General features: G+C 39.2%; 1 protein-coding gene across 1 annotated transcript; it reads left to right on the top strand.

Annotated features, from left to right (window-relative positions):
- Positions 1–3,178: 3,178 nt before the first annotated feature.
- On the top strand, positions 3,179–10,016 carry LOC107458740 (uncharacterized). Its single transcript, XM_016076940.1, has 3 exons — positions 3,179–3,397; positions 4,280–4,764; positions 9,386–10,016. The coding sequence occupies exons 1-3, from the start codon at positions 3,179–3,181 to the stop codon at positions 10,014–10,016; spliced, it is 1,335 nt and encodes a 444-aa protein (XP_015932426.1).
- The last annotated feature ends 3,499 nt before the right edge of the window (positions 10,017–13,515 follow it).

Below are 13,515 nucleotides of genomic sequence, written 5' to 3'. Positions count from 1 at the left end.
AGCAACGTTAGTGGCCAAAGTTGGCTCACCAATGTTGCCACAAACGTTGCTCCTGACAGCCTGACTGTGTCTTCTTCAAATAAGAATAACTTGAGCTATAAAGATCCAAATGTGGTGATTCCAATGGCATTGGAAAGTAGGAATCTAGAGCTTTCCAAGCATATATGGCACTACATGGTGGACACTAAATTTGAGGGAGAAAACTTACCCCGAAAGTGCAAAGATGAACATAGTATCAACATGTAGTAAGGCTAGCTGACCTCTTCACGTTCCATGGAGTATAACTCGATCTAAAGAAATCCAAATGATGCGCTTCCAATGGCATTGGAAAGTAGACATTTAGGGATTTCCAAAAATATATAATAGTATGGGGTGGATAATACTTTTAAGCTTCAGAATCTGGCACTTTTACTAACGTTGGTGTGCCAACGTTGCCTCCAACGTTGCACACCAACGCCAGCGAACCTGTCCCCTTCAAAGGAGCATAACTTGAGTTATAGATGTCCAGTTGAGGTGCTTTTAGTTGGGTTAGAAAGTTGACATTTAGAGCTTTTCAACGATGTATAATAGTCTATAGTGGGCATGAAATTGGTAATGTTGACAAGGAGAGAGTGAGCAACGTTGGTGGCCAAAGTTGGCTCGCCAGTGTTGCCAACCAAGGTGCCAAGCATAAGAAGCAACGCTAGTGGCAAAAGTTGGCTCACCAACGTTGCTCACCAATGTTCCAAGCTTGACATGCAACGTTGGTGGCAAAAGTTGTCTCACCAACGTTGCTGGCAATGCTGCAAACAAAGAGAGTGCCAACGTTGCCACAAATGTTGCACACCAATGTCTTCGATAAATCCTTAAGTTGGAGCTGGAAAAACTGCTAGTGTGTGTACGCATGAGTCATTATGCGCACGAACAAAGAGAAAAATTGCAAGTGTGCGTACGCACAAGGCATGATGCATACGCACAATGGGGAACGTTGGTGCACCAAAGTTGGTGAACAAATGCCAGTGGCAACATTCGTAAAGAATTTTAAATGGAACGTTAGCCACCGTTTGTGCACAAACGTTGGTCACCAATGCCAGCACCAACTTTCATTCCAAATGGCACCCATGTAAGCTCGTGAACGTTAGTGAACTAACATCCTTGTCAACGTCACAAAGAGTCATTCCAAACTTGCTTCAACCAAGGCCGAAAGCCCACATCCATGTGCTTGAAGACCCATTTTGAAGATGAGAAGAAGAGTATAAATATGAAGACTTTTGAAGTAAGAAGAAGGCTCTGAAGGCTGGAGGATTAGAGACTCTAGATCTCTCTTGGAGGATTAGAGACTCCAGAGAGTGTAGCATAGTAAAGATACAATTTTCCTTTCTGCAAATTTGCATTTTCGTTTGTATTGAATTTAGTTTATGTTTATGCCATTTCAATTTCCTACATTTCTTCTCTTCTTTGCAATTTTACATTTCAGTTCATATTGAGTTTAATTTATTTTAATGCAATTTCAATTCCTTGCACTTGTTCTTAGAGTGACGATTAACTAAACCCCAATCATTAGGGGGAGGAGCTCTATTGTAATTCATATGATTGAATGAACTTTTTCTTCTTTTCAATCCGCTTGTTGTAGCTAAAGGATATCTTCTATGTTGATTGAGATTCACTCACTCCGGAAGGGGGTTTGAATCTATTGAATGCTTACGTGAACCTCGGAAGGGGAATCATAAGCATTAGACTTGAAGCTCTATCCTTCATAATTCTCTTGACCAACACCATTTGGGAGGAATTGAGGTCCTGAGAATTAGTGTGGCTAATGGATAAGAGACATGCACTTAACCTTTTCTCATGACAATCGGATCAAGGAATTGGCAAATTGATTGTGACTAGAGAAATTGGGTTACCAAGGAATTGAGACTCAATTAATTCCAATCTGCTATAGATCTACTTCATATGATTGAGAAGGGAGTTGAAACCCATTGATTCATGATGGATTATGATATCTCCAATCCCTACTGAATCTTTCTCTTTGTTGTTCTTACTTTTCTTACTTTGAGTTCCATTTAATTGTTTTGATTTACTGCTTTCTTTTAATTCCCTGCACCCAAAGCCCATTTACAATTCATGCAATTTACTTTCTATGGTCATTTATATTCTTGCCTTTACTTTCATGCTCTTTACGTTTCAAGCTCATTTAAGTTTCTTGCCATTTAAGTTTCCACAATTTACATTCTGCACTTTACTTTCAGCATTTTAATTTCTTGCAATTTATATATTGTTCATTCAATTTCACTCAATTCACTAATATTCACTTGACTAGACTAATAACCTTACTAAAGTTGCTTGATCCATCAATCCCTGTGGGATCGACCTCACTCTCAATGAGTTTTATTACTTGATACGACTCGATATACTTGCCGGTAGTTAATGCGGATTCAATTTTTCTGTCATGAAGTTTTTGGCGCCATTGCCAGGGATTGAATTAGATTGACAATGATTAATTGGGTGATAAGTCTCGATTAAGCATTTTTCTTTTGTTTTCTTTCAAGCATATTAACTGTTTGACACATTGTGTCACCTAACTCTCTAACCACACTCTAGCACTAGAATGTCCAGTGCATGAGGAAGGAGTGGCTAACAACAATGCCCAACCTACTAGGAGGGTGTTGGCATCTTACACCATCCCTAATCCTAGACACTATGGAAGCAGCATCCTCACCCCAAATGTTCATGCAAATGACTTCGAGTTGAAGTCTTAACTCATCACTTTGGTGCAAAACAATTGTGCTTATAAAGGAGGCCCTCCTGAAGACCCCAACCAACATTTGTCTCTTTTCTTAAGGATCTGTGAAACTGTAAAGACAAATGGGGTACATCCTGACATCTACAAGTTACTTCTATTCCCATTCTCCTTGAGGGGCAATGTGTCCCAATGGCTGAAAACCTTTCCCAAGGAGAGCATCAACAATTGGGATGACTTGGTGAGAAAATTCCTAGCCAAGTTTTCCCCTCCTCAAAGGATCATTAAGCTGAAAACAGAGGTGCAAACCTTCACACAAATAGAGGAAGAGTCACTCTATGAGGTATGGGAAAGATACATGGCCCTGATAAGGAGATGTCCACCAGAGATGTTCATTGAGGTCTTTCTCCAAAGGCAAGAAAAGCATTAGACTACTCCTCAGGAGGTTCACTCTAGAGGATGAAAACTGCTCAAGAAGCACAAGACCTCATCGATATGGTGGCCAATAATCAATATTTCTATTCTTCTGAAAGGCACCATAACACAACTCCAAAGAGGGGAGTGATGGAACTTGAAGGAGTAAATGTAATTCCAGCCCAAAACAAGCAGATGCACCAACAAATTCAGCACCAAATGGAGATGATGGCCAAGAGAATTGATGGACTGCAACTTGCTGCAGTAAGCACACAAGGCCGATCTCAAGTCTCATATGGATGAAATCAATCTAGGAAAGACTTTGAGTGATTCAATTATGAATAATAAGTTCCTGAGCAGGTGCAATACATGAACAACACACCAAGTTTGTTCCAACATGACTTCCATGGTGATGCTTAGAATCCATCTTGGAGGAATCATCCCAACTTGAGGTGGGGTAACAACCAGAATCAAGTATAAAGGAACCTCAATTCTAACAGCTTCTGCAAGACAAACAAGCACAACCAATCCCCTACTAACAACAACCAATACACAAAACCACAAAACACATACCTTCAACCCCATAACACTTCACAATTTCCCCAGAACAACTTCTCTTCACCACTATTTAACTCACAAAACACCTCTTCCAACATCTCAAATAACTTCCATCAGCAACCATCACATCCCATTCAACCATAGCCAAACCCAGACTCTCAAAGGATCTCTAACTTAGAAATGTTAATGGAGAAACTCATCAAAACTCAAGAGATGGCCAGACAAGATCAGAAAGCAGCAAGGAAGGATTAAGCCCTGACAAAAAAAAACCAAGAGGCATCAATCAGAAATCTTGAAGGACACATGGGACAAATGGCTAAAAAAATCGCAGAGATGGGTGAGAAGCAAGCAAATACTTTCCCTGGTGACACAGAAGACAACCCAAAGGACAAAGAAAAAGCTATAAAATGAGAGGAGTGCAAAGCAATGACATTGAAGAGTGGGAAGACCATGGGAAAAGAAGTCACTATTAAGGAAGAACACCACAGAAAAGTTTCAAAGGAGAAGATAGAGAAGAGAAATGAGGAGGATCATAAGACTGAAGACTCACAAATGTCAAAGTAAGACAAGTACATCCTTGAACCACAGCCACAAGAGAAGAAGAAAGAGGTGAAGCCATATGTTCCCAAACTTCCATATCCTCAAAAGTTCAATGAAGAAAACAAGGAGAAGCAGTACTCTAAATTCTTGGAGATATTCAAGACACTCCACATCAATATTCCTTTCATAGAAGCACTTGAACAGATGCCATTATATGCCAAGTTTATGAAGGAAGTGTTAACAAAGAAAAGGCCTTTAAAAGAAGGACAAATTGTTAAGATGACAATGGAGTGTAGTGCTGTGTTCCAAAGAGGTCTACCAGTGAAGAAAGATGATCCTGGGAGCTTTCATATCCCTTGCACCATAGGGAACAAAACAATTGAGAAGTCATTCTGTGACCTTGGTGCAAGCATAAACTTGATGCCTCTATCTCTCATGAGAAAACTCCAAATTCTTGAACTGAAATCCACTCGGATAGCTCTCCAAATGGCTAACAAATCCATTAAGCAAGCACTTGGAGTTGTGGAGAAAGTGTTAGTAAAAGTAGGAAAAAATTTTCCCCAGCTGACTTTGTCATGTTAGATATGGAGGAGGACTCTGACACTCCCAACATTCTGGGGAGGCCCTTCTTAGCTACGGGCAGAGCTTTAATAGATGTTGAAAGAGAGGAATTGTTGCTAAGAGTGCATGATGAGCACCTAACATTTCATGTCTTCAAGACCCTACATGGGCCCACTCAAGAAGAAGAATATATGAAGGTTAAGGCCAGATATCAGAGCTTGAAGGAGGCATTCAATGAGTTAACTCCAAAGCTTCTAAACCCATGCTTGAAAGAAGCAGAAATGGTGCTACAGGCCAAAGAAATCAAGGAGGAACTAGAACCAAAATCCCCATATGAGACCCTCAACAAGAGCTTTCCAGATATTGAGCCACCAAAGCATGAATTACCCCTTGAGAAAGAGAAGAGGAAGATGCCAAGAGGGTGGAGAAACAAAAAGATCCCAACTAAAGGCTTCTCACCAAGGGATAAAGTGATGTTAAACTACCAACCAATGAAAATGTCTCCACACTTGTCTGAATACTATACTGTGAACTGGATCCTTTCACTTGAAAACCTAGAGATCATCAAAGAGGATACTGGAAGGAAGTTCACAGTAAGAGGAGACAGACTGAGGCACTATGATTTTCAGCCTCCATGATCAAGGGACAAAACGTCAAGCTAGTGACGTTAAAAAAGCGCTTGTTGGGAGGCAACCCAACTAGAGGTAACTCTCTCTTTTTAAGTTGTTTCAATAAAAGAGTTAAGTAGATTTCTCGGTATTGCAAGGAGCTAAGTTTGGTTTTGCTCACCAAAGTGTTTCAAGGGTGAATGTGTGATGCAAAGTTTGGTGTTCCACCACATATTTCACTGAAACACTGATGCCAGGGCATCTTGGCTAGTTTCACAAGCCATTTTTTTGTATGTTTTAGGTTAGTTTCATGCATTTTCTTAGGCAATAAACAAGAATTTGGTTGAATATGCATTCATACCTTCATTCAAGAAAACATTGTGAATTATGAATAATTTCATGAGAATAGTGCAAGGAATGAATGATATAATAAATGATGCACCATCTCATGATCAAGAGCAAGACTTTGATGCACTTTGTTTGATTGATTTCAGGTAAGAAGAAGCACAGAAGAGCCATGTTAGTGGCCACATTAGTGGTACTAACGTGGCCATTAACGTGGAAGAGGAGAAAGCTTGCAACGTCAGTGGTGAAGTTAGCACCACTAACGTGTTCGAAGGCCAATTAAGCCCACGTTAGTGGCCCCGTTAGTGCCACTAATGTGGGCACTAATGTGGAAGAATGAAGAATCAGGATGTTAGTGGCGAAGTTAACACCACTAACATGAGGAATGGCCAAAGAAGCCCACGTTAGTGCCACTATCGTGGGCAATAACATGGACAAAGGGAGAGTTTGCAATGTTAGTGGTGAAGTTAGCACCACTAACGTGTTCGAGCCAAGGTATACCCATGTTAATGCCACTAACGTGGGCCACTAACGTGGAGGAAATGGTGCTTTGGATGTAAATAGTGAAGTTAATACTGTTAACGTGACCAAGTTTAGGAAAGGCTACGTTAATGGCCACGTTAGTGCCACTAACGGTGGAGTTAACATGACTCAAGGGGGTTGGGGACGTTAGTGACCAAGTTAGTGTCACTAACGTCTTTGAACCAAGAATTTACACTTGACGTTAACCACACTAACGGCCTGACTAATGTGAAAGCCACCTAATTCAAACTCTCCCAGCAAGATGAGCAAAGCCCACTGAGCTTTTAATTGCTTCAACTGAGGTTAAACGCCTACATCCAGAGACTTACAAACTTAATTGAAGATCAAAGAAGCAGTATATATAGGGATAGTTTTGAACTCAAAAGGCAGATTGGGACCTGGGGAATCAAGGATAGTAAACATTCTGTATTTACTTTTTTTCGTGATTCAGTTTTACCTTCAATGCAATTTACCTTTCCATTTTCCATTCCCAAAGCTATGAAAAACTAAACCCCTCTTCATTGGGTTAGGGATCTCTGTTGTAATACAATGGATCAATAATAGTTCTTATTCTTCTTCTTCTTTCCATTCTCTTTGATTTACTTGAAAAATTTCGCTCTTCATCTAATTGAGCAATTGTCTCAGAAGAGAAATTGCTCATACTTGGGTTGCCTCTAAACCTTGGAAGAGGAATGAAGAAATCATGCTAGAAATGCTTTCTCATGTTGGACTAGATTGGAGGTTGGATGGATATAGTGACATATAATCCTACTAATACTTTGATCTAGAAAAACATGTGGTATAATCAGTGATCGTACTTCATCTTTTCCCGTGAGCAATTATATCAAGGAATTGGGCAATTGTTCAAGCTTAGAGATATTGAATTGCCAAGGAATTGGGATTCAATCAGCTAAGATTTCTAAGAGATCAATGAGTTTCATGGATTAAGGTAGAGATGGGAATGAACTTGATCCGGAGAATGCAACATCTCCTGAGCCTAATGAGCTTCCCTACTCCTGTTTCCCCATTCTCTATATTCCACTGTTTACATTTATGTTCATCATCCCCAATCCCATTTAAGTTTCTGCAATTTACTTTCTGTCCTTTACATTCTGCCATTTACTTTCCGTTATTTACATTCCGTGCTATTTACGTTTCCCGCCATTTAAATTTATACAAATCCCACTCAATTCTGTTTAATTTCAACTAGAACACTCCTCTGATTAAAGTTGCTCAACCAATCAATCTTTGTGGGATTCGACCTAACTCTACTGTGAGTTTTTACTTGATGACAATTCGGTATACTTTCTGAAGAAAATTTGTAGTGTTACAGATTTTCGTGCATCAAGTTTATGGCGCCGTTGTCGGAACTGATTTTGCATTGACAATGATTAAATTTGAGGATAACTAGGTTGAACATTTTCTTTTCTTTTGTTGATTTGTTTTGTTTCAGCTAATTTTACTTTCATTATCAGCAATTTTACTTGTTTTCATTATGTATTTACATTTTCTTATACTAATCCATGAACTGTTTGATAAATTGCACCATTCGACCTAACCACAATCTTAACAAGAGTGATTCCTTCACTTGCTTTTGCTTGTTTGTTTGCTGAGTGTATAACAGGTAGAAGAAGAGGAGCTTCAACCCTTTTTAAATCTGAACCTGAGAGGACCCTCCTTAGACTAAGGAGGGAAGCAAAAGGGAAAAGGGTTATTGGTTCTGAAAAAGAAAAGGAGGACCTGGATATAAACATGGCTGATGATATGAATAACCATTATGAGGAAGAGGTACACAACCATGTTCAAGAAGGTGCTAGTAATCATGCTGGGCAGAAGAGAAGAGTTTTAGGCTCTTTCATCAACCCAAACCCAGGGAATTGTGAAAGTAGCATCTTAAAACCAACTATTCATGCCAACAACTTTGAGCTAAAACCTCATCTCATCACCCTTGTTCAAAATAATTGCTCATTTGGAGGAAGTGCCCAAGAGGATCCCAACCAACATCTAACCACATTCTTGAGAATATGTGACACTGTGAAGGTCAATGGTGTGCATCCTGACACCTATAGATTGTTTTTTTGTTCCCCTTTTCTCTTAGGAACAAGGCATCTAAGTGGCTAGAGTCCTTTCCTAAGGAGAGTCTTACGACCTGGGATGATGCTGTTAACAAGTTTCTAACAAAGTTTTACCCCCCACAGAGGATAATCAAGTTGATAATGGAGGTGGAAACCTTCAGGCAACTGGATGGAGAAACTTTGTATGAAGCCTGGGAAAGATACAAGGAGCTAACAAGGACATGTTCACCTAATATGTTCAACGAATGGGTGCAGCTGCATATTTTCTATGAAGGTCTTTCTAGGAAAGCAAAGAAGGCCCTAAACCACTCCTCAGGAGGCTCTCTCAATACTAAAAAGACCATATAAGAGGCCATTGATATCATTGAAACAGTGGCTAATAATGAATACTTCTATGCCTCTGATAGGAGCACCAACAGAGGGGTGAAAGGGTTGAGTCACATGGATGCATTGCTAGCTTAAAACAAGTTAATTACCAAATAACTGGCCAACCTCACCAAATAGATGGAGAAGAACCAAGTTGCAGCAGTCAATACTCAACCACCAGCTCAAGAAGGGGTGAATGCAGAGGAAGGAGGTGATTAGGAGCAAGCCAATTATATTGGAAACTCATTAAGGCAACCCTATGAACTACACCCCAAAATCTATAATCCGGGTTGGAAGAACAACCCAAACTTTGGGTGGAAAAACCAGCAAAACTAGAACCTAGATCATAGACCTCAAAACTCCAACCATTAAAACAATTCCACTTACCAACACTCCAACCAAAGACCATATCAAGCCCCACACAACAACTCCTTCCAGCCTTCATATCAAGCACAAAATAGCCATCCTCAACCTACAAATCCCAATCTACCATCACCACATGAGGATAGAATTTCCTGGATTGAAGCCTTGCTTGAAAATCTTTGCAATGAGTTTCAAGACAACAAGGCATTCAAGGATAAAGTTAGGTCTAATATGAAGAACCAAGGAGACGCCATAAAGAAGCTTGAATCTCAAGAAGGATAACTTTCTCAACAAATCCCTAAATCCACTGATAGTTTTCCAAGTGACACTAAGAAGAATCCAAGAGGAGAAACAAAGAATGTGAGATGGGAAGAGTGCAAGGCAATCACTCTAAGAAGTGAAGAGACTTTGGAGGAAGAAACTAGCAGGCCATCGGAGCATACCCAAGGAGTTCCAAAGGAAAAATTGGAAGAGATAGAACAAAGAATTGACCATTCAGAAAGGAAGGAGCCAATGGAGAAGGAAATCCTGAAACCTTATATGCCAAAAGCACCATTCCCTCAGAGACTCAGGAGTGGTGAAAAAGAGAAGACGTATTCTAGGTTCCTGGATAAATTTACGTCTCTTTATGTTATCATTCCCTTTATTGAATCCCTCCAACAGATGCCTTCATATATTAAATGCATGAAGGAGTTGCTAACCAAGAAGAGTACCTTGAAGGATGGACAAACAATAGTGATGACTAAAGAGAGCACTGCTCTCATCAAGAAAGATTTGCCTACAAAGAAGAAGGATCCAGGGAGTTTTCACATCCCTTGTGCTATAAGGGATACAATGATTGAAAGAGAGTTTTATGATCTGGGAGCAAGCATAAATCTAATGCCTCTGTCTCTTATGAGGAAGCTGCAAATCAATGAGTTAAAACCCATAAATGTAACCCTCTAATTGGCTGATAAGGTCTAGAAACAAGCACTAGGAGTGGTTGAAAATGTGCTGGTGAAGGTAGGGAGGTACTTCCTCCTTATAGACTTTGTTGTTCTGGAGATGGAAGAAAGCTATCTTCATCCAATCATTCTAGGGAAACCGTTCTTGGCCACAGTCAGAGCACTCATAGATCTTGAGTAAGGGAAGTTGATATTTATGAATACATGATGAACAACTCACCTTTCATGTCTTCAATCCCTCACATGAACCTTAACAAGAGAACAAAGACCTGAAGGATGATCACAAGGAGCCATCCTTGGAGGAAATCGACAGTGAATCACAAGTAAAGTCTCTGAAGACCCCCTTGGTGGAAAAATGAGAAGTCCAAGTAATACAACAATCAAAGAAGTCCAAGAAGGAGCTGAGACCTCAAGATTCAAAAGAGACAATCAACAAGGACCCTCCTGACATGAGAATTACTGAAGCACCACTTGAAGGAAAGAAGAAAATTGGGAAGAAGGTGCCAAGAGGATGGAAAAATAAGAAGATCCCTACAGAGGACTTTTCTCCAAGAGATAGGGTGATATCAATCCACCAGCCTCTAATCCCGCCTCATTTTCCAGCCATTCTATCTCAGTTGTCTCCAGTATACACAATCAATAGAATTCTATCCTTAGAGCATGTAGAGATTCTTAAAGAAGCAAGCAGAGACAGATTCACTATGAGAGGAGAAGACCTGAGACATTACCAACCACCCTGACAAAGGCCAACCGTCAAACTAATGACGTTAAACAAGCGCTTCATTCTCCCCATGCTTTATATCCTTTTTTATTATGTCTTGATAGTAGTTAATAAAGTAGTACTCATGGAGATGAATTCAAAAATTGACAAGCACTTTAAGTAAATTCTTGTGTTGAACACAGAGTGGACAACAAGTTTGGTGTTGTGACACACTGATGAGTCCATATTTGATGATATATTTTGGCAAGATTTGGATGGATTTCATCACATAAACTCGCACTTAAGCACCGAAATAGCATACTTTTGTGTTTTGTCCCTAATTTGATCTTAAATGTGAAAACATGCATTTTTGTGCTTAAATTGAGCGATTTAATTTCACTTTTATGTCATTCGATGCCGTGATATGTTTTGTGAGTGATTTTAGGTCATTGAGGCAAGATTGGCTAAGCAAAAATGGAAGAAAGAATGTACAAGAGAGAAAACATAAAGAAAACAAGAAAAAGCACACACAGCTAAGTATGCGTGCGCACAAGAAGAAATTTGCATGTGTGTGTGTGCACAAGCACCTGTGTGTACGTACAGGTCAATATTCAGTGAATTAGTAGTATAGGATATCATCATATATAAAGAAGGAACCATTATTAGGTTTTAGATTAAGTTTTATTAGGTAGAAGTAGTATAGGAAGCTTTCAAAGGAGTAGGAGTAGTGTAGATAGTAGAATTCTCTCTTAGGGTTACATTTCTATTTCTATTTTAGCATTTTATAGCAAGCTTTGATTTTAGATTTAGTTTCTTTAATTGTAAGTACTCTCAATTTCTCTTTAATTACATTGTCTTTATTTTCATTTTCTATTGGTTCAAGTTACTTTGTTTATATTTGCAATTTTGAGTTACTTGAAGTTTTGATTGATGAATTTAATTTTTCATGTTTTTTTATGTTTGTTTAGATGTTTATTGTTGATTTTGTGAATAGTTGGTTATAGTTTTCTATTTTCCCTTGCAATTTCCTATGTTTTGGTTTTATGCACACAAGGTGTTTGTGAAAATGCCAATTCTAGATTTTGAGTAGATTTTTCAACCTTTGCCTGGGGATTTAAGTTCCTAGGATACTAGAGTCATAATGTCCGATGTTTAGTGATAATTCTTGGGTAGTTAGTTGACTCTTGTTTCCATTGACGCTAACTTTTTATTAACTAGTTTGGTAAGTTAGCTAGGACTTATGGATTAAGGTCAATTATGCTTGCTTGACTTACTCCTCGATGTTAGGGGTAGACTAAGTGAGACTAAATCATCATAATTATCATAGTTGTAGTTATGGCGATGATAGGATTTCTTGGATTCTCATTCCCAAGTCAAGGATCTTTTATGCATATCTTAGCATTTTCACTAGTTTTTATTTTATCTTCCCTTTTACTTGCATTAATCCCAATTTCGCTCATTCCTTAGTTCTTTTATTTCTTAAGTTCTTTTAATATTTTGTTCTTTCACTCCAAAACCCCCCTTTTTACCTTCACAACCAAAAGATTAACACTTCAATTGTATTCCTAGGGAGAACGACCCAAGGTTGAATTACTCTTGATCTCGGTTTATGTTTTGAATTTGAATATCATCTAAACTTTGATGTTGAGAGTTGGTTGTTGATTTGGCTATATTGGCAACGAAGAGATTCTTATTTTGAGAAATTCCAAATCGACACCAATCCATCTCTTATCAAATTTGGCACCGTTACCGGGGAATGCAATTGGTGTTATATCCTAGGTTGTTGTAAATATGTTGATAGTCTAAATAGCTTGCTCTTTGATTATTTGGTTATTTTTGCTAATATTTAGGTGTTTGCTTTTCTTGTTTTATTGATGTCTATTGCTTTTATTTTCTGTTTTCTTTTTGAGTTATCACCCTTGTTGCTTGGAGTTTGGTTGTGAATTGTCTTGTAGGGTATGATGAATTCAAATTGGGATTGCATCAAGGAGTGGGAGAAGCGATGGAGGGAGGAGCAATCTTTCCCATACTACAACGAGCCAAATCCTCCCCCAAGCCCTCCCCAATGTGCATATCAATTCCAAAGCTATGAAGGATACCACATACTCAACCTTCAACCACCAAACCTTCAAGCACCATACCATAAACCTACTTGGAATCAAAATGTCCGTACACCTTGTTACCAACCATATGAAACATTAACCCCTTATTCACCACCTCAATATCCCCACGCACATGACACACCTTCTAACTACACAACCTTTCTCCCGACCTTTAAACCTTCTCTTTCCCCTAAAAGTGAAGTTTTCAAACCCTTACCCCAAGAACAACAAGACCTTCAAGCATTCTTCCAAGAGCAAGAAGGGTTCCGAAGGAAGCAAGGGAAGTTCATGGCCACCATCGCCGAAGCGGTGAATCGCTTGACCTTACTACGCTCAAGCAATCAAGACATTCCCCTTGAGAAATGTGTAGTAGCCATGAAGGAGTGTAGTAAGGAGGAGAGCATGGGGCCTAAAAGGGAAGAAGAAGAGCTAGGACAAGAATTGCAAAAAGAGGAGGAAGGTAAAACTAGTGAACCACAAGTGGTAAATGGAGAATTATTGGAAATTGATCAAGAGGATTCCATCATTCAATATTTTTTGTCCAACTTGGTTAATCCCTTCAATGACCTTTATGAACCTCCCTTGTTTGAATTCGAAGGAGATGTTGATATGGATTTCACACGACCTCTGATTTTTTTTTTGAATGATGGTGAGGAAGAGGTAGACACCCAAGAAATGGAGGTATTTATGCAAGAGCG

This window comes from Arachis duranensis, chromosome 7 (genome assembly GCF_000817695.3).
Source record: "Arachis duranensis cultivar V14167 chromosome 7, aradu.V14167.gnm2.J7QH, whole genome shotgun sequence".
NCBI classification, from domain to species: Eukaryota; Viridiplantae; Streptophyta; class Magnoliopsida; order Fabales; family Fabaceae; genus Arachis; species Arachis duranensis.
The sequence above is the reverse complement of the archived record's forward strand: the minus strand, read 5'-3'. Positions and strand labels throughout refer to the sequence as shown.